Source organism: Seriola dumerili, unplaced genomic scaffold (genome assembly GCF_002260705.1).
Source record: "Seriola dumerili isolate Sdu_G_001 unplaced genomic scaffold, Sdu_1.0 BDQW01000081.1, whole genome shotgun sequence".
Lineage (NCBI taxonomy): Eukaryota > Metazoa > Chordata > Actinopteri > Carangiformes > Carangidae > Seriola > Seriola dumerili.
The window spans coordinates 1,771,766-1,795,641 of NW_019174336.1; the positions used below are offsets into that span (position 1 = coordinate 1,771,766).

At 42.1% G+C, this 23,876-nt stretch overlaps 2 protein-coding genes across 2 annotated transcripts in view; one reads left to right on the forward strand and one right to left on the reverse strand.

Annotated features, from left to right (window-relative positions):
* Positions 1 to 23,876, reverse strand: part of ralgps1 (Ral GEF with PH domain and SH3 binding motif 1) — a 97,992-nt gene that overhangs the window by 53,131 nt on the left and 20,985 nt on the right. Inside the window, exon 7 of the mRNA XM_022744518.1 lies at positions 23,300 to 23,426. Coding sequence (XP_022600239.1) covers positions 23,300 to 23,426 — 127 coding nt within the window. The remainder of the gene's footprint in view (positions 1 to 23,299; positions 23,427 to 23,876) is intronic.
* Positions 3,622 to 20,273, forward strand: LOC111221166 (angiopoietin-related protein 2-like). The gene is made up of 5 exons (XM_022744519.1): positions 3,622 to 3,895; positions 9,679 to 10,611; positions 13,347 to 13,540; positions 16,188 to 16,458; positions 19,104 to 20,273. Exons 2-5 carry the CDS (start codon positions 9,684 to 9,686, stop codon positions 19,301 to 19,303), a joined length of 1,593 nt encoding a protein of 530 aa, XP_022600240.1. The 5' UTR covers positions 3,622 to 3,895; positions 9,679 to 9,683; the 3' UTR covers positions 19,304 to 20,273.

A 23,876-nucleotide genomic window follows, 5' to 3' on the forward strand; every position in this document is an offset into this window, starting at 1 on the left:
TTTTTTTTACATTTTTATTGGATCACTCAGAAAACAGTCAGCCAATCAGAAGAGAGGCTCAGAGCCTCCTCTCTTCTTATGGATCAACACTCCAAATAAAACACAGAAGTGTAAACTGACCTTTAAATCAACAACCGATGTTGATTGATGTGCTCATGTACTTTTCCATATTCTTATTTTAAATAAGTCACTAATACTTTTCATATACTCTTTTTTTTGCTTTTTCCTTCTTATGTATTCTTTATTTGTTTACTTACTTGTTTACCCATTTAACACATTTAGTTCATTCATGTGCTTAATTACTGTAATTACTTTCCTGTATATTTATTAAATTTACCCAATTGTTTGCTTATTTGCTTTATTGACCTACTATTATATATCTATTTTCTTTATTTGTTTTCTTACATACGTATTTACTGAGCTACTGATTATTTACTGTTTTATCAATTAACATATCTGTGTTTTCTAGTTGTCGATCAAACATGAGTTCAGTGCTCTGACTGGATTATCAGGATCATCACTTCCTGTATACCACAGACTTTGTTTTCTTCATGAACCAATCAAACAGCAGCTATATAGATCAGTAAAAAGCTGTGAGGTGAAGAATCATGAGTTTGCTGCTGTGATCTCGGTCTGAATGAGGAGTGAGCTGCAGCAGCAGAGATGCTTCACAGCCCACTGCCTCTTCCTGACTGCTTGCTGCCTGGCTCTGCTGTAGATCATTACCAGGCCCATCAGAGCAGCAGGCTGGTGCATGAATAGAGAGGACAGAGAATGGAGAGCGGTCACAGGCCGGGGCACGTCCCCCTTTTATAAAGCACAGGAAGGGAACAGACGCGGGACTGCATGACGACACAAAAGCTGCTAGAAGAAGTCTAAAGAATCCCTCTTTGTTAAAATGCACATACAGGAAGGAACGCAACAAAGAGGAGGAGAAAAGGAGAATCTGGTTTTATGCTCTCCTGCATGTTTCAACTTCACATAAAGCCTCTTAAACCAGCTTCATAATATTTCCTTTAGTGATATGACTTGGCACTAACGTATCTACAGTTCCTCCTCCTCCACAACACAGACTGCCACGTTCTGATAAGAACACAGCTCATTGAAGCTACAACATTAAACCATCTGAACATTTCTCTGCACAAGATTTTGGACCTAGAATAAAAGTACCAATCAACACAAAGCGTCTCCTCCCAGAGTCGAGTTTCACCAAACGTCTGAGAGGATCATCGTCGTCCTCACCTCTGTGACCTCTGAGACACAGGGATAAAGGTCTACCATACATCTCCAGTCTGTGAGCATCTCGTGCAATTAGAAACAAATACAATGAGTCACTGAATATTTGTGTTTGTCGAGTCGAGTGTTTGTCAGGTGTTATGTAACCAGTAATTACTATGACAACATAACAAACTGTATCCAAACTCTTCCACCTCTGGTTCTGGCAGACTGTCTGAATGGACGGCCTTTGCCTGGTTCACAGATAAACATCTCAGCTCACAGAGTCTGTGTAAGGGTCATCTCAGAGGCGGGGAATACAGTAAGATACCCTGTCTTAAGCTGGGAGACTACATCTCTCTGTTCCTGTTAAAGTCCAGGATTACAGGTCTGTCTGAGGCCCACAAAGATCAGAGCCACCATCTTTGTTCAAACTGAAATTAAAATTCATTTAATCAGCACCTACACAGCTCTTTACATGTCTACAGAGTCATTACAGACCAGAAGAGCAAGGAGACCTGCAGCAGATGGTCTGGCCCCCACAGAGCCCTGATCTCAGCATCATGCAGTCGGTCTGCGATCACATGAAGAGACACAGACACTGAGGCACAAGGTGCTGGAACAACCAGGTACCTGAAGAACTGTGCAGGTGTACTGAAGAGAACTGGAGCTGATTTAAAGGCAAAGGAGCGTCACATCAAATACTGATCTGATTTAGGTTTTTACTCTTTACTGCTCTTTGGATAAAGTTGACTCAGAAAAAAGAAACAAAAGAGCTTCTAATACAGACAAAACCAAAAGGAACCAGTAACATCTGTCCTGCCATACTCAATTACCAGCCTGTAGAAGATTCTAAGTACTAGTACTAAAACTCTGACTTTATATGTGAACTCAGAGAGCAATTTTGAAATGGCATACTGGAGCCTGGTTGAAAGCATCTCATCATTAATGAGACTGTTTGGTTCAGAAACTTGAGTATTGAGAGCAAAAACACATTCTAAAAATTGTTAACATTGCAGGGAAGGTGATCGGCAAGTCACAAAAACAGCTTTGCAACATATTTGACAGTGATGTTCACAGAAAGGCTAAGCACATACAGACATCATCCCCTATGCCATACACACACTGAACGCAAAGTGACTGGATCAGGAAACAACATTTATTTATTTATTTTGTCATTTGTTTTGCTGTCTGGTATTTATATAATCTATCTGCTACAGTGGCCCAGATGGGTCAACACAATGCAGAAGCCACAACAAGGACGCAAATGAAAACCACAACGGATGTGAGAGGCGGTCCGTCTACGCTACTGTTGTGGTTTAATTTGCATTCGTCTTGTGGCTTTTGCATTGTGTTGACCCATCTGGGCCACTGTAATCTGCTGCTACCTGCTCATTTTGCACTATTGTAAGTTGCACAGGTTGTATGTTTTTACTGTACTTTGGAGAAATCCAAAGACAAATTTCCACTGAGGTGGATAATAAAGTCAGTCAATCAATCAATCAAAACTATTCAGGGTTATATTTTTAAAGCTTCCTCATTTTACTTTTAAAGCCTAAGACTTTTGCATAGGACTGCCAATCATTAGTATTTGTTTTGACTTGTGGGCACTAAAAATACACCTTGTTATCCACACTTAGCTTAGCCTCTGATTTTAGCTCCACCTACATGACTCAATGTCTCTACACACGATGCTGCACTGTGTCATGCTCTGAGCTGTGACTGTTTGGATGGAGAATTATTATATTAACATGTTCTGAATGCCCACTCTTGTCAACTTCTATTGTGATCTCACATTGTGATAAACACATAATAAAACACAAACACTAACAGGCATCACAGCAGTAATATGAGCAGCTGTGTGGCTGAAATGACCTCATTAGCTCCTGTATGTAAATACAGGTTCTGGCAGTTCCTATAGTACTACAGTCGAAGTGTCTCTGCTGCTGAACCAGAGACGGAAAACAAACAGTAAAAATGTGAGGTAAACATCTCTCTGTCCCAGAACTTCCCTCAGTTAGAACAGACCAAGATCCACATGCTCCAAACCTGTGACCTTCCTGCAGCACATGCAGCTGCTGGTCAGCTTTCCCGGACTCCTCCACAGAGGGGGAGCAGTGGAAAAAAAGGACTGTGGGCCTGAGAGATGCAAGGGAGGGGGGGGGGCGCATGCAGGGACAAGGGCTTAGGTGGGGGGACTGGGAGCCTCTGCCTCCATGATCTCCCTGTTGTCAAGGGGAGGGGAAAGGGGAGTTGCTGTGGCTCACAGCTTAATTACCTCGAGCAACAATAAGTATCTCATTTGTGATGGCAGGAGGACAGAGGGAGGCTGAGTCTCTGGGAGGAGGAGTTACAGATTCTGTGATTGCTCAGCTCAGGACTCATCACTTCACAAAGGTGGAAAAGTCCGGTGCTGCAGATGAATGAAGCCTGTTCCTGGTGCATGATTGGACACTTAGACACCGTCTAACTCTGCAGAGACATTGTTACAGCTGGAAGATTTTCCTCATGGTCTTTACAGGGAGTTGATTCTGACCATAGGTGAAGAAATAATATGAAAAAGTTCTACTGACACAATAAAGGACAGACACAGAGGACATGTGGAATGACTGTGACTGGTGAGGACCTGGAGTCAAACCTGCCACAAGGGCAAGGGATATAAGGAAACAGACGAGAGGAGGTGAGTTTACAGTTTTACTTCTGTTTGTCTTTAAGCAGTTTTTAGGGTGTTAGAATCTGCCAGTATGGTATATAAAGTGTTTTATATTCCTCTTTATTTAAGCCACATCATGACTACACTGAGTCAAACATTTGAACCTAAACTTAGTATTCTTGTGCATCATTTTTCTGCATCACAGATTTGATATCGCTGCACAGCATGACTTTCTTCTGACTGACGTACTGGTGTGTTGCTGGGCTTTAAGGGGTTAAAAGTGACTGTTTGACTGGTCGTCTTATAGTAAAGAGCTGAGAGACTTCACATAAATACATACATACATAAATTATACATATTTTTATTATTATACATATTAATTATAATACATAAATCAGTTTTTTTATGTAGTATTTTTGTGCAGCTGGCTGTGACACTGGTGTGGACCAGCTCAGTCGACGAGGACATTCTTTTCTAATAATTAATAATAATGAAATGATGTTGTTCTGGAACATTGTTAGCATAGATTTGGGTTTATTATATTTTTATTTTTTTCTAATTTCAGAACATGACAAGTTTGGTCTGTGTCTTTTTACACATGACTCATTATATGCACGTGACTCATTAACAATAATCCATGAGGAAAATCCATCCACTCCTTTCCTTTAAGACAAGATTTCATATTAAAGGCTCAGCACTGATCCTGTTTTGATTGACACTACTTGCAATGCAGCTAAAACTGTAATTAGGTAGAATTAGGTAGACTTGATGCTGCTTTACTGGTGAACAAATCATGGTTACACATAAATATATATAGCAAACAGTAAACTGATCCAGTTTCTGCAAAGCAGTGGACAGCTCCATGCTCCGCCCCCTTGGAAACTTTTAGTCCAGCCATGATCTGACTCTGAGAAAGCCCCTCTCCTCTCCTACAATTTGATCTTCTGGAAACTTGAGGCACAGTCTTATTTATAACAGGTGAGCACTTGCTGTAAGTTGAGTAACCTGAACGAGCCTCTGTTGAGTAAATCAGATCCACCTGAGTGTCACCTGAACGCTGCGATGGAGGAGATACAACTCGAGAAAAAAAGCTTTTGTACAAAGGAGTTCAGTTGGTCAATGTAGCAATTTGCTTCAGTTTGATAACTGAACTAGAATCAGAGCTGACTCTTAAATATTTCTCCTTTATTTTACCCGACATAACTCTTGTGTTTTTAAATGTTAGTGAAAATATTAGAGATTTTCAGTGTGGTTTATGACCCCACTGTATGTAGCCTTTAGGTCTGACGAATTAGCTGAATTTATTTCCTTCCTCATAAAACATTCACAAAAGATTTAAAGTATTTTAAATCTTGCATTGTTTTCATGCAGGGCTGTTGCAGGCCCTCTTCCTCTTCTCTGTATTTGTTGGTGCATTACTGTGTTTCCTGAAGATCAGTGGAACAGAGTCAAACTCTTGGCAGGACTGTGTATGACGTCGTCCACGAGAGCGTTGATGAGACAAACAAAAAGCCAAGACCATAACACTACATAAGGTCAAAAATGCCACAGGGAGAAAAGCTTCAGGGATATGTAGTGTAATAGTAACACACCCTGATATGTCTGTTTCCTAAATCATTTCTTGACATGATGAAATGATTGACCAAAGACTGAATAACCCGCTTCAGCTGAACCATCAGCAGCGTGCTGAGGTATCAGTTAGACACTAATGACAGAATAAAACTGCAATAATCTCAGCAGTGCAATCTAAGCAGTTGCTTCTTCATTAGTCAGCTGACACTTAAACCAGATCTGCTGAATGAGGAGAGCCGGGTGTCTCCGCCCCCCCTGGGCTCTACACAGGCCTGTCATGCCTTTGTGTGCAGACGCTGACGTGCGTTCATGGCGCAGACGAGTCTCAGCCACCAGCAACTGCTCCTGCTGTGTGTGCATTGTGTGTGGCGGAGAGCAAGTGAGTGCCAGAAAGTGACACAGTGACACAGACAGAGAGAGGGAAGCGGGAGGCGAGGAGGGATAAAGACGCGTGACTAATTGATTTATCACCTCTGTGGCTGCTGAATGATCCTGACGTCTACGGCAGAGGGCGGCGTTTGTTCTCTGTGTGGTCGTATACGCGTCTGCTGACACCTTTCAGAAGTTTGCCTGACAGATGGTGACCTGTGTCTGCTGCTCTGGACTGCTTTTATGGGATCATGCTGCATTTCCCAGTGACCAGAGACCTAAGAGACACACAGACAGACTGCAGCTAGAGACAGGACACTGTCATCCCTGCAGAGCCGGGCAGTCTCTGGTTTGATGGTTTGTTCGCTGCTCGCACATCTAGCCATGTAAAGACCACTGATAAACACACACACACACACACACGCAAGTGAATAATGGTAAACATGTGCTTGAGCACACACTGCTGCACTCAATCTCTTCTCGAAACAACTTTTGACAAAAAAAATTAAGTCATTTTTGTGTTGGTGTTACACGCAGCAAAGACTAAGCTTTTGCTCAAAATTGCATAAAAGACAAATGAAATGACATCGTGTTTACTGAGGTCAATCAGATGATGATGAAGTGATCCTTGAATATCTCTGTGAACTAAAAGCAGCAGAGATAAGAGGCTAAATGACCAGTTTACCTTCAAGCAGGTCAACCACTGAACTGAGCCTTAAAAAAGTCTTTTGCAGTTGGGATGAGGGTCAGCACCTCCAAGGATTGCTCTCTTCAGGTTGGGATGGAGTTTCTGGTCCAAGTGGAGGCGTTTCAGTATCTTGGGGTCTTGTTCACAAGTGAGGGTAGGATGGAGCGAGATCTTTGCAGCATCAGCAGTAAAGCTGGCGTTGTACCGGAGCTTGAAGAGGGAGCTGAGCCAGATGCCAAAGCTCTCGATCTACTCGCTACTTCCGACAGTCACCTGTGGTCATGAGCTCTGGGTAGTGACCAAAAGACTGAGACTGCAGATACAAGCAGCTGATATGAGTTTCCTCTGCAGAGTGTCTAGGCTCAGAGTACAGCCGCTGCTGCTTCCAGTTGACAGGAGCCAGTTGAGGTGGTTTGGGCATCTGGTTAGGATGTCTCCTGATTGCCCTGCATTGGAGGTCTTCCAACAAGCCCTTCCGACTGATAGGAGGCCTCAGGGTTGACCAGAACACACTGGGGAGATTATGTATCTTGTGTGGCCTGAGAACACCTCAGGATCCCCCAGGAGGAGGTGGAAAACAATGCTGGGGAGAAAGACATGGATTGGTGGATGGATGAATGGATGGATGGATTGATTGAGTAGGTGAATAGAGAATTGTCCAAATGCAACTCATTTCATTATCAATCAATTTGGTGATCATTTTCATAATTGACTCATCGATGAAATATCAAAAAATGATAAATGTGTATCACAATTTCCCACAGTCCAAAGTGACGTCTTCAGTGTCCTGTTTTGTTTGGCTGTCAGGATTATATCTCAAAGAGATTCAGTTTACAATGTCATTAAACAGAGAAAGGGAACTGAAGTGATTAATCGATTGTCATAATAAATTTTGATTAGTTTTTGGCTGACTTGATTAATCAACTGATCGTTTAAGCTCCAGTCCACTTGCAGCCCAAAATTTATGACGGACCGCATATCTGCTTATGTGTAAACACGTCGGCAAACACAAACACCCACAGCTGTATAAACAGAACAATATGCATCAGTGTTCAGGGAGAGCTGCAGACATGGGGAGAAAGGTTCTTCTGAATGTTTTTTGGTTATTTGTTTACTGTGGTTCGTATCAGTCAGTAACACAGACTGTGGATCACAATAGACTATAAGCTATGGAGGAGGGATGAGTCTAAAAAATGTATTACTGCTCACATGTTGAACTCATGGTCCACTTCTGTGAGTCATGAATTTGACTTACGATCTTTCAACGTGAGAAAAACCTCAATTAGACACTGACAGACCCCCACTGTATGATGGGAAAATGGATGAAGTCCAGGCTGGACCGGTCGGGCTCAGGCAGGAGTTGGCAGAGTATGTTATGATGTAGAAACGACCATCTCCAACAACAGAAGATAACACTCGTATTGTCAGGGGAAATTCTCCTTTGTGTTTTTTTGTTATTGAACATTCCGATGCTGTGATGCATTTTTTATCCCAAGACCAAGAGAAACATCAAAACACAGCATGCCACTACACAAACTCTGAGCCAAGACCGGACACGAGTTCTCTTCGTCATATATTTTAGAGCAGAGGAGAAATGTTTCTGTTGTAAGGGATCAAGTAAAGTCCACTGAGCCGTACATTTCATTGTGTGGTGTCTGCTGTTCATTTCTCATCTCCTGTAGTTCACCAATGATAGTAACATGGAGCTCTCAAACTTGGCAGCGATCAAAAAAGCGTGCAGACATGAAAACACTTCAATTGTTTTGATAAACACGCATGCAGCAAAAGCCAAGTCGTGGTCAGAAGTTAATCTTCAGTTCTTCTTCTAAGAGTTTTTACTGTCATTGTTTCAATAGCTTATAGATATAGACTTGCCATCTTGTGGTTGTATGTCTCCACCAACCAGCCAAGTATCAGGAAATATGGTCACAGTCTCTCCTTCCTGAGTTACAGTGTTGAATAATGGCCAGAAGGGTTTTCGCAGAACATTATGATGTCACAGTGAAGTTGACCTTTTGGATATATCACTTCATTTTATCCGTATAGACATTTTAGTTAAATTGTGTCATTGATTCATGTTTTTTGTGAGGTCACAGTGACCTTAACCTTTGACCTCCAAAATCTAATCAGTTCATCTTTGAGTCCAAGTGGACATTTGTGCCAAATTTGAAGAAAATACCTCATTGAGATGTCACATTCACGAGAATGGGACGGATGGACGAAGTGAAAACATAATGCCTCCAGAGGCATAAAAACCTTAAGAATCAAGTAGAGAAACACAACATATGAGGATGATTGGAGTGACCATCATCAAAACACAGAAGAATTCTGTTCACTCATCAAGTAGAATTCCACACAGTTGGAGAATCTATCAGGCAGCACAGAAGCTGTTGCTGTGTGTCAAATCGTCTCAAACATTGCCGTTGTACACTCACTGGAAACATGTGACCACGACTGTCGCCCTACCAAAATATCTGCCATTTGCTTTGCTCACTCAACTCGAAAATGAACATTTTACTTTCCTGTGTGCACCCCTTGTGTCATGCAACACGGAAATCGACACCATCAAAGTGTCCTCGTCACCAATGTGACCATTTTGAGTGAACCATCCAGGTACTTACAGTGCACTGCATGTTTCTGTACTTGCCAAGAGAAGAGCTGCTGCTCCTTCCCCTCCAAAGTAACCAGTTGAGGCCGTTTGGCCATCTGATTAGGATGCCTCCTGGGCACCTTCCTTTGGAGGTTCTCCAGGCACATACAACTGGGAGGAGACCCCTGGGTAGACCCAGAACTTGCTGGAGGGATTACATATCCTACCTGGCCTGGGAACACCTCGGGATCCCCCAGGAGGAGCTGGAGAGCGATCCTGGAGAGACAGATAGCTTAGCCTGCTGCCACCACGAGCTGACCCCGGATAAGCGGAAGAAAATGGATGGATGGGTGGGTGGAGTAGGTGAATAAAGAATTGTACAAATGCAAATGTGCAGATGGGTGTAGAGTCTGAAGTCTCATGGCAACGGAGTGGATGATGTCACAGGTGGTTGCTGGGATAGCATGAGAGGGGACATTACAGCAAAAACTATGCAATATGCAGGTAATACTGGCTTTAGTAACATGTGTCTTCCATTAATGATGTGAGAGAATGAATATTAACTGATCCTCTCTTCCCTCTCTGTTTCAGGTATTATGCTGGTTCGGGTGCAGCAGGACTGTGCTATGATTCTCCCTGTCGTGGTTTTGCTGGTGCTCCTGCTGCTCTCTGGACCAGAGTCCTCTCTCCAGGGAGACACCCAGGAAATCGGGAACAGTGATGAGATCCCAGAGGGAGAGTTCATCTACGCACCAAAACGGCAGAAACGTGCCGTGGTGGACTACAGTGCCCATCAGACGGACAAATGCTCTTACACCTTTATTGTCCCTCAGCAGAAAAACACTGGGGCCATCTGTGTGAACTCCAAGGAGCCCGAGGCCTTGCTGGAGAATCGGGTCAACAAGCAGGAGCTGGAGCTGCTCAACAGTGAGCTACAGAAGCAGAGGCTGCAGATCGAAGCGCTGCAGCAGCTAGTCGAGGTCGATGGAGGTGTGATCAATGAAGTCAAGCTACTGCGCAAAGAGAGCCGGAACATGAACTCCAGAGTCACACAGCTCTACATGCAGCTGCTGCACGAGATCATTCGCAAACGAGACAATGCTCTGGAGGTGTCACAGCTGGAGACCCGCGTGCTGAACCACACAAACGAGATGGGGAGGCTAGCCACGCGCTACCGTGATCTGGAACATAAGTACCAGCATCTGTCAGCGATCGCCAGCAACCAGAGCGCTCTCCTGGTGCATCTGGAGGAGCAATGTAAGCGGGGAGGATACTCGTACGGCAGCGTGGTGCAGGAGAGGAGCCGTCCTGTCCGTCCACAGCCTCGTGTGATCCCTCAGCCTCCTCTGCAGAGACCTGTACTCTCTCCCGGAGGCTACAGACCCTACCATCCACCTACCTACACCCGCCACATCAGCAACCCCATGACCAATGAGATACAGAGTGACCAGAACTCCAAAGCCCTACCACCTCCGCTGCCCACAATGCCGAGTGGTACATACAGCTTCACGAACAAGCCCTCAGGTGAGTAGCTGCCTACACCGGATTTCATTTAACACTGGCCACACATTTTCCAATGAGGGAAAACGTTTCCTCTACATCAGTGGTCGGCAACTGATGGCTCACAGGCCAAAACTGGCATGCCAGCAAAAATATCTGGCCCCACAGATTATTTTGATAATTTGATTTCTTTTTTATCTGAAAATATGGGACTGACAGTCCCACATGTAGTTATAATCTCCACGTAGAGAATCTAACCCCACTCGAAGAGACTTATTATACTTTTATCTATGTTGAGAGTGAATGACAGACACAAACATTCAGGCTGCACTGTAGTCAGTGCACAGAGCAGGGTGCTTAAATAGATCTGTCATGGCAGCAACAGATACCCACAGAATCAGCGATCTTTAGCAATTTTGCCTACAAAATTAAAGCACAAGAATTTTTTTTTTTTTCAGTAATGCCTTATTTCAAGCTATTGTTAGTTTTATTCTGAAAAGTTCTGACAGGAAGTTCCAAAGGTTCTGTTGCTTGATGGCAGACATCTGAAATAGCAGAAATCAGTCTGTATGACATGTGACTGTGGTTCACAGTGTATCAAAGTAAATTACACTCGCATTTTTATCAACCAATTTCTTAATTTAGTCTTTGATCATGATCTGGCTGCCGTCTAATGGCCACAAAAAATTGGCCTGAGGTCAAACTTAGTTGCTGACCCCTGCTCCACACATTACTGTAGCTCCAAATGTTATCCAAGACTGAATAATGCGCTTATAATATGACTTCAGTAGTTTATGGTGACTAGTTTACAAGAATGCAAGCTTAACTTATAACCATGTGTCTCTATCTGCTCCACCTTCAAGAGACCTTGGAGATTCTGCCTAAAGCAGCACAGAAGAAGTTCTAGTAGAATGGCAGAATGTGTATAACGTGTATATGTGTCCCTGTACATGTGCAGAGGACAAAAACAACAAGAAGCCACGGGGCAACTAGAGTTCAATAACTCCACAGAGAACCTTAAACTAAGCTGAAAAGTTAGCCAGCTCTACAACATCAAGAGCTGCTTCACCCAGAAACACATTCCACTTTTCATTTGAAGCAGCTTCTGTTTTAGAAAGTGGGAGCTTGATGAAGGGTCTTGCATTGACTGTAAGGACACAGGTTAGAATCAGTTTCTTCTGATTTGACTGAAAATACACACCAAGGCTCAGTTCAGACCTGGTCAGACCTGTTCAGACCTGGTATTTACATCTGTCTCAGGTGATCAGATCACAACTGGTCAGCTCTAAGTTCAGGTGTGAACGCACCCAAGACGCATTGAGGACGCATTTGAGATCCGATCACTAAGACCACATTCAGAGGTGGTCTGGGCCACATGGGTCCACGTTCTTTTAGCAGTGTGTGTCCTGGACCACATTGACAGACCAACGACTCTACTGACGTCACCTGACACAGTCTGATTAGTCCCAACACAGTTAAATCATGAACGGAAAATATTTTACTGTTTTAAATGGATAACACCCGATTTCACTTTAGAGCTGTGAACAGAGCAATGATTCACTGAGGCCCTCCATACCGCTCTCTCTCTCTCTCTCCCTCTCTATCACTCCCACGCACACACACACACACACAAGCATGGTGACGACGGACCCCTCTGTCGATTGGCTAAAAACAACAACGCATACCTGTTTATTTGCATATAAAGCAGGAAGTGAGATCTAATCAAAAGTGGTCACTGGTGACTCATCTTAAAGCCAGGTGTGAACTGACGAACTTAGAGCTGACCACTTGTGATCGGATCACTGAAGACGCATGTTAATGCCAGGTCTTATGATCATCTTGTGATGATTGTGGAAAGAAAGTGCACGTGGCAGACATTTCAGAAGAAGAAAAAAAAAAGGCCATACAAGGAGGGGTCAGATGGAAATACAGCATACAGGAAAATATTACAGCCTTGGTCAGATGCTTTTGGGTGAAGTGGTTCTTAAACAGTCTTCTAAATTTAAGGTACATCACTTAATTTGGAAAACACATCCAGTCTTCAGCCTCCTTCAAGTCCTTCACATTTTGTTATGCTGCAGTCTTAAGATAAAATCATTTAAACTATATCATTTGACTGACCATTGCTATTACAGATGGGTTTTACCAAGCTACAGTTGTAGGTTGGCCTGACAGTGAGTCACTCAGAAAACTGGCAGCCAATCAGAAGAGAGGCTCTGAGCATCTTGTGTCAACTTATGTTTAAGGAAACTCGAACTTTGATAACTGTGATTTTTCACAATTTTCGGACATTTTATAAAGTGATCTAACCAATTAATTGAGAAAATATTTGCAAAATAAGTCAATAATGAAAATCATAATGTCCCCTTGGATCGTGATTGGACCAAGCTTGTTGAAAGATTTATTAATTTAGTTTTCAAGATATTGACCGATAAACTTGACAAGAGGCAGGGCTTAACAGGAAATTGGCCAAAACTCATTAACGATATGTCCAATCATCATAAATCTAGGAAGATATGTTCAGTCCATGTTTTAGAATAAGCCTACCAAGGCATTTCAAGCCTGACCCAAAGGGGGCACCACAAATACCCAAACGTGTACCTCAAAACCTATCAATCCTGATTCAACTCACTGGAGACATCCTGAGAATCCTGAGAGTTTCATTCAAATCCAATAATAGCATTTCAGTGAAAATGAATGGCGGTCATGAAGGCCTTTTTTTGTTCAACATGCAATACACAGCTGTGCCTCTCCTGCAGGTCCTTTCAAAGACTGTCTGGAGGCTGTGGAGGCCGGATACACCACCAGCGACATGTATCTCCTAAAACCAGACAATGGAAACAGACTCATGCAGGTTTGGTGTGACCAGAGACACGACCCTGGTGGCTGGACTGTGATTCAGAGGCGTCAGGATGGCTCCGTCAACTTCTTTAGGAACTGGGAGACGTACAAGGTAATACTGAATATCTTAGCTTAAAATTATATGGTTCTACAGTATGTGGCTGCGAGATAGTTCTGAGATATTGAGCTGCAAAGATGTCAGCATCCATTGCATTAGATGGAGATGGAGTGTTGAAGGTTCAGAATCATTCTTTTAAACAGGTCTATAGCCAGCTAACACATACAAAGACTAAATACTAAAATGTTATAATGACGACCATGTTCATCATGCTGGTTGACCACGTGATTTCAACTGTGAATTATCTGTAATTCTTCTATAAATTTTGTTAAGGAATCCAATCAAAACAAATTTTACATTAATTTAAAAGGTTAGTAAGTGAGTTCCAAAGTTAAGAATGAATGTTTCAAGACCTTGTTTAAATGAGGATCCAAAGTGGAGTCTAAAATCACTCCGCTCTGCATAACCGGGGCAATGGTAACTGTATATAAAAATAATAGAACAGTGATATAAATCTTCTTGGACGAATGCCAGTTAATACCAAGCATGTGGTACATATGCTGATAAAATACTGTTCTCCAATCAAATATGAGCCTGTGAGATTCAACTGTTACTTACATCTGTCAATTAAAATGTCAGCTGTCAAACGTTACATTGGCTTATTGTCATTGAGTCACTTCAGAGTAACAGGCAAATTATTGGGAAAAACTAACAAAGTGTCTCAGCGGTGTTGGACCACCACAGCACACCAGAACAGCTACAGTTCCTTGTCTCTGAACTCCACTGGAGGATGAACACCATTCTTCCAGAAGATATTCCCTCATCTGGTGTTTTGATGATGGTGGTGGTGAGCGTGGTCTGATATGTCACTCCAAAATCTCCCATAGGTGTTCAACTGGTTTGAGACTGTGAAGGTCACAGCATAAGATTCACATAATTTTCATTCTAATCAAATCATCACTGATACCTTGTGCTCTACGGATGGGGGCAGTGTCGTCCTGTTTCTCCACTTATTTTTCAGGTTTTCCTTGTATTTTCTCACCATCTGTAGCTCAGTAATCAGAGTGGAACGCTTCTAACATGCTACTGTTGTTTAGATCATTCTCAAGCTCAAGTTTGTTAGATTAAGTGAAGTCCATCGTTGTAGATGTACTAATAAGGCCAACATCCCATTAACACCAGCCGTAGCATATCAGCAGCAGCTGCAGTCCTCCATAACCACCACACACCATGCATTCAGCCACAGAACTGCTTCAGGTGTTTTCAAGAACTCAATACTCAGTGTAGTTGCATGTAGTGTGCATTAGTTGGAGGAAAATATGCTTTCAGTTGCAGCTACATGGGTGAAGTATGAGCCTGTGTAGACAGCTGTACTGATTCAAACTTGAGTTTATCTGTTTAGACCGACCCCCCCCCCACAGTCTTTAAGCCTTTCAGTGGTTTAGTAGCTGCTACCTTGCAGGTTGACTAGTCATGAATGGTGGTTGTCACTTCCAGTCTACCTTCAGTTCCACTTACATCTGCTGCTGTCTGTTTTGTCTTACAGGGTTTCTTATTTCAGTCTTTATTAAAGCTGCGATGTGACATTGGCATTTTTGTTGACATTCTGAGCTAAATTGAAATCTGGTACTGCAAAACTTATCAAAATCCTTGTCATTATAGTTAAGTATTAAGCAACTACAGCTCCAGTAGGTTGTGCATCCTCCTTTGTGGAAAACAACAACACACAACTGACAATGCAATTAGCTTAAGGGTGAAGGGTGGGATTTTATAACACACATTATTATGAAATACTGGTAGAAAAATGGAATTTGTACAAACAGAACTTGAAAAAGAAAAATGCCATGATTATATATATATATATATGTATATATATAAAGACCTAATACAGTTATAATACAGTTATACCTGTGATAAAACAATTAATGTGTCATTTAATGTGTCATTTAGCTCCCACAGCTGAAATCTGTCTTTAACAAAACAAACTGTTTGGCCAACCCGGCTCATTGTGTAACATGCAAGTAATCATAAGAAAACTCAACAGAATAAAATCTGTGAGATCAGCAGAGCTGAAATCAATTCGAATGACCTAAACATGCTCTCAGTGCTGCAGCCAGCGCAGTGATCCGAGCACTTCAGAACCATGCTATGTTTCCTTTTGACTACTGGTGGAACCCAACTTTACATAAATTCAGATTCAATCATTCTGTGGCCTAAAGTGGGGACTTCCCAATCTGGACACTCTTCTCAATACTTTAAACTCAACAAAAAACTTCCAAGTTGTCCCCCGACCCAATCATTCTCCAACCCACCCTCAATGACTCAACAGGGCATTTTAAGCCAATTATACGCTCACATTTGGCAGGCATGAGGACTTCCTGCTGATTGAACCCATGTGTTAAATAATTGAAGCCAGGGATTCAGACGCACAGTGAGGTCTGCTGGATAGGATGTTAAACACGTCCTGCCATTATGCCACTGCTCTTGGCCTCTCGTTTTGACATCATACCAGTGTTGCACAGATGCTTGGAAAACATGGGTGGATTCTTGCTGAGGTCCACAGTTATGACCAAGGGGAGAGAAAAAAAGATTCTTTCTTGTAAATCTTAAAATAAGAGAATGGCTGAGGCATTTCCGATTAAAGCATGTGTTGGGAAGAGTATGGGTGGATTATTCTTGACTCAAATGTCTCTTTTTACAGCAAGGGTTTGGAAACATTGATGGTGAATACTGGTTAGGCCTCGAGAACATCTACTGGCTGACAAACCAGGGCACCTACAAGCTGCTGGTGACCCTGGAAGACTGGACTGGACGGAAGACCTTTGCAGAGTATGCAAGCTTCCGTGTCGAGTCAGAGGCTGACTCCTACAGGCTGCGGGTGGGCCAGTACCATGGCAACGCTGGAGATTCTCTCACCTGGCACAACAGCAAGCAGTTTACCACACTGGACAAAGACCATGATGTCTACACAGGTGGGTGGAATGTAGTGCAAGAGAAGGCAGTGACAACTTAAACTCACTTCCATGACCTACAAACATTTTGGCACCTGATTCAATACAATACATTTAAGCAAAAATCACACGAGAGAGACTGACGTTGTACCGAATATCAGCACGGCTGTGATTCAGTCATAGGTACAAGGACGCAAGTGTGATATTGCATTTATACAACAGTTCTATGAGCGCCATATCAGTAAAATAAGCAACAACAGATTATGATTTGTTTGTTTACTTCATTATTTATTTGGCAACGCCAACACAAATAGTTCTGCAATTGGACTGGTACTGAACTGTTGCTAAGCAACACAAACATTTTCCTGACCTGCACAGTGCAGTCTCTCATCAAATACAATTTCTTGGTCGGAACTAACTGCTGTATGTGTTGCAGATTTAAATGGGTCGAATTTACATTCTTGCCCATCAATCTACCCTCAATAATCCACAATGACAAAGTGAAAATATGTTTTTAGACATTTTAGCAAATTCATTAAAAATGAAAAACTGAAATCTCTCATTTACAAAAGTCTTCAGACACTTAATCCAGTTCTTTGTTGAAGCCCATTTGGCTGCAGTTAAAGCTTCCAGTCTTCTTGGGTGAGTCTCTACAAACTTTCCACACCTGGATTTGGACAGTTTCTCTCATTCTTCCTGACAGATCCTCTCAGACTCTGTCAGATTGGATGTGAAGAGTCTGAAAAGTTATCTTCAGTTCTCTCCATGAATGTTCTGTGGGGTTTAAGTCCGGACTTTGGTTGGGCCTCTCAGGGACACTCAGAGACACTCCAGCATTGTGTTGACTGTTTGCTTCAGGTCATTGTTGCACTGAAAGGTTAAAAGTTTCCTCAGTCTCAGGTCCTGTGCACTCTAGATCATATTTTCTTTAAGGACTGCTCTGTATTTGGCTGTATTCATCCTTCTCTCAGTTCTGACCAGCATGATGCTGTCCCCACCTTGCTTCACTGTAGGGATGGTATTATCAAGGTGATGAGCAGTGCCCAACGGTTCCTCTAACAGAGCTTCAGAAGTCCTCTGCAGAGATGGAGAACCTGCTGGCAGGACTCAGCAGATCTTCATCAATCAGGTCTTTATGGTAGCGTGACAAACAGCATTTAAAGACACTGACAGCAGGAGGAAAAACACTCTCTGGTCTGATGAGATGAGAGTTCTGTGGGCAGAACCTAAACTTCAAACACCATTTCTGGTTCTTGGTCTCCTCCCTGACCAAGGCCCTTCCTGGTTAGACACTCAGTTTGGCTGGACGGCCAACAAGGAAAAATCCTGGTGGTTCCAAATTTCTTCCATTTCAAAGTTATTGAGGCCACTGTTCTTCTGGGAACACACTTTAGAAATGGTTTTAAATTCTTTCTCTGTTCTATGCTTTGCCACAGTTTTATCACTGAGGTCTACAGAGTTTCTTGGACTTTGTGGTTTTTGTCCTTACATTTAGCGTGAACTGTGTGACCTTATATACACATGTGAGCCTTTCTAAACTATGTACAATCAATTCAGTTTGCCTCAGGTGGAATCTAGTCAAGTTGTAGATACAGATCAAAGATGATTAAAGCAAACAGGAAGCAGCTGACAACAGTTTGGAGTTACAACAAAGAGTCTGAATACTTTAGTAAATGAGAGATCTCAGTTTATTTTATTTCATCAGGCTTAAAATAAATCTACAACCACCAGTGAGTTTTCTCAAAGCAAAGACATATCTGGAGTTATTAAATATTGCTGTATGTCGGAGCTACACTACTCAAGAGACAACACGGGTCAGGATTCATCAGTCATAGCTCAGCAGATCACAGGGACTTCGGCCAGTGTCTCCAAGGGCAATTAATAGTGTTTGAAGGAGTTTGAAATTCAGAGAAATGGTCTGAGTTTGTTGTAGCCACAGTTGTTCTGTTTGAAATTCCCATCAGTTTAACATATAATCACAAATCTAAAAACCTGTATGTCATACTTGGTTTGTGCTTCTTGTCATTCTGGTTTTGAAAAGTAATGCTCATTATTGTTAATTGCACTGGAAAAAATGGCTCTGCAATTAAGCAGGTTCTATTTGGCAATCAATAAACCAACTCACAAATATTCAATGATTGCTCATGAGTCTGAGAGTTTTCCCTTATGATTGAGGACATGCACGCAGAAAATAAATATTTGGATTTTGGAGATTTAGATTTGGCAAGCAAGTCACCCAGGTATCTGGTGACTTTTAATGATGTGAATGTGTAACCCATAAAATAAACGCGTGAAGATGGGTAACTTCTCCAGTGGTTGTTATATTACAGAAGCACTGTATTAATGAGGTAAGGCCTCCTGAATGCTTCCTGCGTAAGGCTTCACACACCATAAACATCTGCAAGTGTGTAACAGAGGCCCACCTGCAGAACCTAGTGCATGCCTGCTGACTGCATGCAGCTTATTGGTCTGCAGGACACCCAGCCCGATCACTTCCGGTTCCACCGCCCCCTATCCATTCACAACACGCCAGTAATCAGATAATGAAGGTACAAGAAGAAGAACGACGAGTAGAAAACAGCACACATACTGTACAACTGTGACAAACAGCCACCGTGAAAGTTGTGTCATACCAGCTGGTCTGATTCGATTCTTTGTGTCTCCAGGTAACTGTGCCCACTACCAGAAGGGAGGATGGTGGTACAATGCCTGCGCTCACTCCAACCTGAACGGTGTGTGGTATCGCGGTGGACATTACCGCAGCCGCTACCAGGACGGGGTGTACTGGGCCGAGTTCAGAGGAGGAGCTTATTCTCTGAAGAAAGTGACCATGATGATAAGACCCAGTGCAAACACCTTCCACTAACACTTAAGTCATTCAGAACTGAACAGACAGTTTCTTCCAAAGGGATTTCATTTCATTTCAGTATCACAACTTCCTCCTGTTCTTTTTCCTGTTGGTTGCTTCACATTCATAAAATAGCTTCCAAATGCTTGTTTTTTATTTTATTCCTCTTCCAGTAATAGATTTTACTTATCTAGTTAGGCTCATAAATCAACATTACACATAAATCAACAAAAGTACACACAAACAGACATTAAGTGGTTGTAATATCTCATCTGTGCTCTGGTTTGGCTTTTGTTGGTTTGTTGAAACACAATATAAAACTGTAACTTTAATTTTATATCTCTGTAAAATAGTAACATAAAATTGACTGCTGGCAATAAACTGATATGTCAGATTATTATTGGTGCTTATATTACATGTGTATTATGTATGTATGGGATTCTACAGGAAAGAAAGCTGGTTATTTATTTTGATATCATTTTCTAGAAGATTTCAGTAAATCTGTCTCATTAGTCGAGTTATTTCCTCTTTATTTCATCTAATATCTTGATTTGACATTAGTAAGTAAAACAATGGATTTTCTGACAGAATGTGAACAAAGTTCAACAGGTCAGCTTTTCTCACTAAATACACCATGCATGATTCTTGAACTGAACTGTGTATGTGGATTTTAATGAGTCTATAATGACTAATGTGTCTTGTTTGTGAGATATGAAGTAGCAAGATGGGACCACTGTTAAATTAAGGATCAGTTTGGTACCAACTTTACATACAACAGTTTTATGCTCATAAAAGGTATCCACATTTCAAATTGACTTTATTTCTAGTATGAAACCATAACAGGATGTTAAAACTCTCCCATGGAAGCTTATTTGGTTGTTAAGTTAGGACATGTTTAACCTAGTATATAGCATACTGACTGGAATCAGGGGAAAACAGGTAAAAATACAAAAATACACCTTCCAATACGTCTCAACCTCACTGAGGAGCTATTTGTAAGGTTTGCTATTGCTACATAGCTAACATTAGCATTAGCAGCTGTTTACTTACCAGTCTAGAAGAGATGTGAGTTCAGCATCAAACTTAATTCCTTTACTCACCAACAGCTGTCTCCATCACGTCTTTTCTTCTACTGAAGTTAGCATGCTAACTAGCTAGCCCGGCCCATCTCTTCACTTTCTGATAGCGACTCACTGTAGCCTCCATTCCACGTTCAGCAGCAGAACAAAACTTACAAATAGCCCCTCCATAAAAAGAAACATAAACTCTGGAGGTTGAGGTTTTAAGGGGAGTTATGTGCTGGAACTATTTCTTAGAAACCAACATCAGAGGGCAGTGACTGTGTACTGCTTCACAGAGCCTAGTTATCAATGATACCAGATAGCAAAACTAAACCTTTGATCACTGTATCTGGCCCGTAGCTCCACCTTAACCCTCCAAAGTGGGGTAATCAGCTTTAGAGGTGGTGGTGGCTGGATTTTCTAACTTTGGACAGAGCTAGCGGTTTCCAACTGCTTCCAGTCTTTATGCTAAGTTAGGCTAACCACATCCTGACACCAGTTCTGTACTTTAACTTTTCATTAAATTTACCAGCTCCGGAGTAATGAGAGCCACCACATCTACCTAAATATGGACATTGCGAATTATGTCAAAGCCTTTAACTGTGGACACAATCTTCAAAAACATTTTCTTTTAAATAATGAAAAGTGCAAATACAGTTTCATCGCAGGTAGAAGTAGCTCCAACACACAAAGAGAAACCAAATAGTTCAGTGTTGTTCCCTCTACGCACCAAAGGTTTCAGTCACTGTATTAGTGTGCAGATACACTACAGTATGTACCAGGTACTCTGTGTATATATATGCTCTTTCATTAAGATTATTTTTTATAGTCTGTTATCGATCTTACAATAAACTATGTACAGCCCTGCTCGTGTCTTCAGTGATCTCATTTCAATCAGCTCCACTCTGGACCACGATCACAAATATAATCCAGAGATGAGAGTTGATGCTCTGACATCACACGAGCTCAGACAATCACAGAGAAACAGAAACACTGGTGAGACATGTGGATGAAGCATCAGTCAGAGCAGAGTCACTTTATACTTGCAAAGGCTCCACAGTGATTCATTAGTTCTCAAATCAATTCATTCAAGTAGTGTTAATGTCAACAGGGTGTTATTTCAATCCACTGTATTCACTGTATAAATCTGTGCTAATTGCCTACAGTACATGAGGAGGGGAGTAAACTTTACACACAGACAGTTTGTCTCAGTGTCACTTGATGGTGCATTTCATTGAAATTTGGTTCCTATTGTTCATTTTTTCTTCAGTGTCCATTTCAGTCTCATTGTATTTGAGCATAATCTCTCTGATTAGACATACTTTTACCCCCAAAAACCTAAGGGTGAATGTTACTGAACGTCCTCTACCAGTCTGTTAGATGAACTGAATATGTCAATGACAACAATCTGTCTCATTTCATTAAACATCTGGAAACTCACAATGTGGTCAGACATGTCATTACAGCCGTGTCCCAATTCAGGGGCCACATCCTTCATAGGGCTGCATATGAAGACAGCTTGCGTCACAGCAGCGCGACTAGACTGTTCCATTTTCGAAAGCTCCTTCTAATGCGGCCGAGAAATGCAGCCTTCTTTTCCTGGGCAACGAAGGTTCCAACAAGTGGATCCTTCATGGTCCAACCTATCCCAGGATTCATTCCTCACCAGTAAGTAAAATAATATGGCAGCAAACAACACCGACACTGAGCCTGAGGATTACACTGTTAAATGTAATTAATGTTAGCTCAGTTCCACAGCTAACAGTACAACTGTTAAAAAGGCTCAAAACCTCAAAACCAGAGTTACATGTTGTTAAGATTGTTATACTAAGAATTTTAAAGTGGATGGAAATCAGGCGTTTGTAATATTTACGTCTTCCTAGCCACGCCATGTCTGACAATGGTTTTTGAAGATCAAGACAATTTTCCATAGAACTGCCTGTGAGCCCTGTGAGAAGTATGAGAGTGAAAGTTTCTCAAGAAGAAGAAAAAAAGCACTTAAAGCACTTATGGCTGTAAATGATTTTTCAAATATCTCTGGTATGAAAAACAGTAAAACATGTTCTCTGAGTGCTCAACATATTTTAAAGACAGAGAGGGACGCTCCTGCTCTGATAGACTTTAGTAGCTTGTTCCACCATCAGGGAACCACAGACCAGAACAGTCTGGACTGAGACTGTCTTGTGTGCAGAGATGGTGATGACAGACCACATTCATTAGAGAAAGTTCAAGTAGATGGTGTCTAGAAGAAGTCACTCTGAAGGCTGCATTAGTGAGTGAATCTGATTCAGGCGAGCCATGTGTAGTTAGTGGAGGTCGAGTGTCATGTGACCCTTCAGGCTGATCAAAGACCAGACATGCTGCTGCATTCTGGACCATCTGTAAGGGTTTGACTGTTCATGAAGGGAGGCCTGTCAGAAGAGCATTGCAGTAGTCGAAGTGAGAGATAACCATGGTCTGGACCAAGAGCTGGGTGGAGTACTGAGTCAGGTGAGACCTGATGTTAATGTTTTGTATAGACCAAAGAGACACGACCGGGAGACGGATGCAACATGGTCAGAGAATTGCACATTTCTTTAAACAGGTTTCATGATGAAATAAAATGAACAGAGGGCATTTGGGGAACTGGTACAGATGACCAACAACATGGACTATGCAGCTAAACACTCCAATCTTCTACAGAGTTCAACAACACCTGAAGCTGAAATCTGAAGGAGGACTTCAACATTGTGTAGACATGTGTAAATCCTTACAATAGCACTCTACCTGTATTTTGATGTTGAATTCTGCTTGATGGTTTTGAGGATGGAATTCCAGCTTAGGTAGAAAATATGTTCTACATGTATGTCTGCAAGGCTTAAAACGTTGCAGGGCGCACTAAACCCAGCATCAGCACTGCAACCAGCAAAGCAGAACACGTTGAAATAACACAGAGACACTGTGGCCGACTCACCGAGGTAAGGAATACAGGGCACCATCTTCAGGGAGCGGATGTATTCTCTCATGCGGGTGTAGTTCTCCTCCTTGGACGTCAGATAGTTCAGCTTCTCAAATGTGGCCTTGTCTTTCCGACTGATCAGCTACAACAGAGAAGAAGAACCACGTGTTTGATTCACAGCCTTTTACCTGAGTGGGAATTATGGCAACCTCACAGATGTTGAATCAATGATACCTTACCTGAGCCAAACTACAGTGTGATAAGTTCTAACACTGACAACTACACTGTTAAAAATCAAAGACTGCTGAAGCTAGAGGCTTATTTACAATGGATTAAACTCAACAATAGTTCCTCAACAAACACATCTCTGTGGAATTTCCCTCGTCTGCTGAAGGCTGCAGCAGCCAGCTCATTAGGCACTGCTCATGTACAGTGAGGTAGACGAGGCTTGGTGTGCATCATCCTGAGTGGTTCAGACAAATCTGGCAAAGACCGGTTTTATCTGTTGCCAATATGTGACATGATACTTGTGCTCCGGCACGAATTGAGTGACTTGGAGGGGGTTTTTTTTTAGTGCTGCTGGTTCCATCAA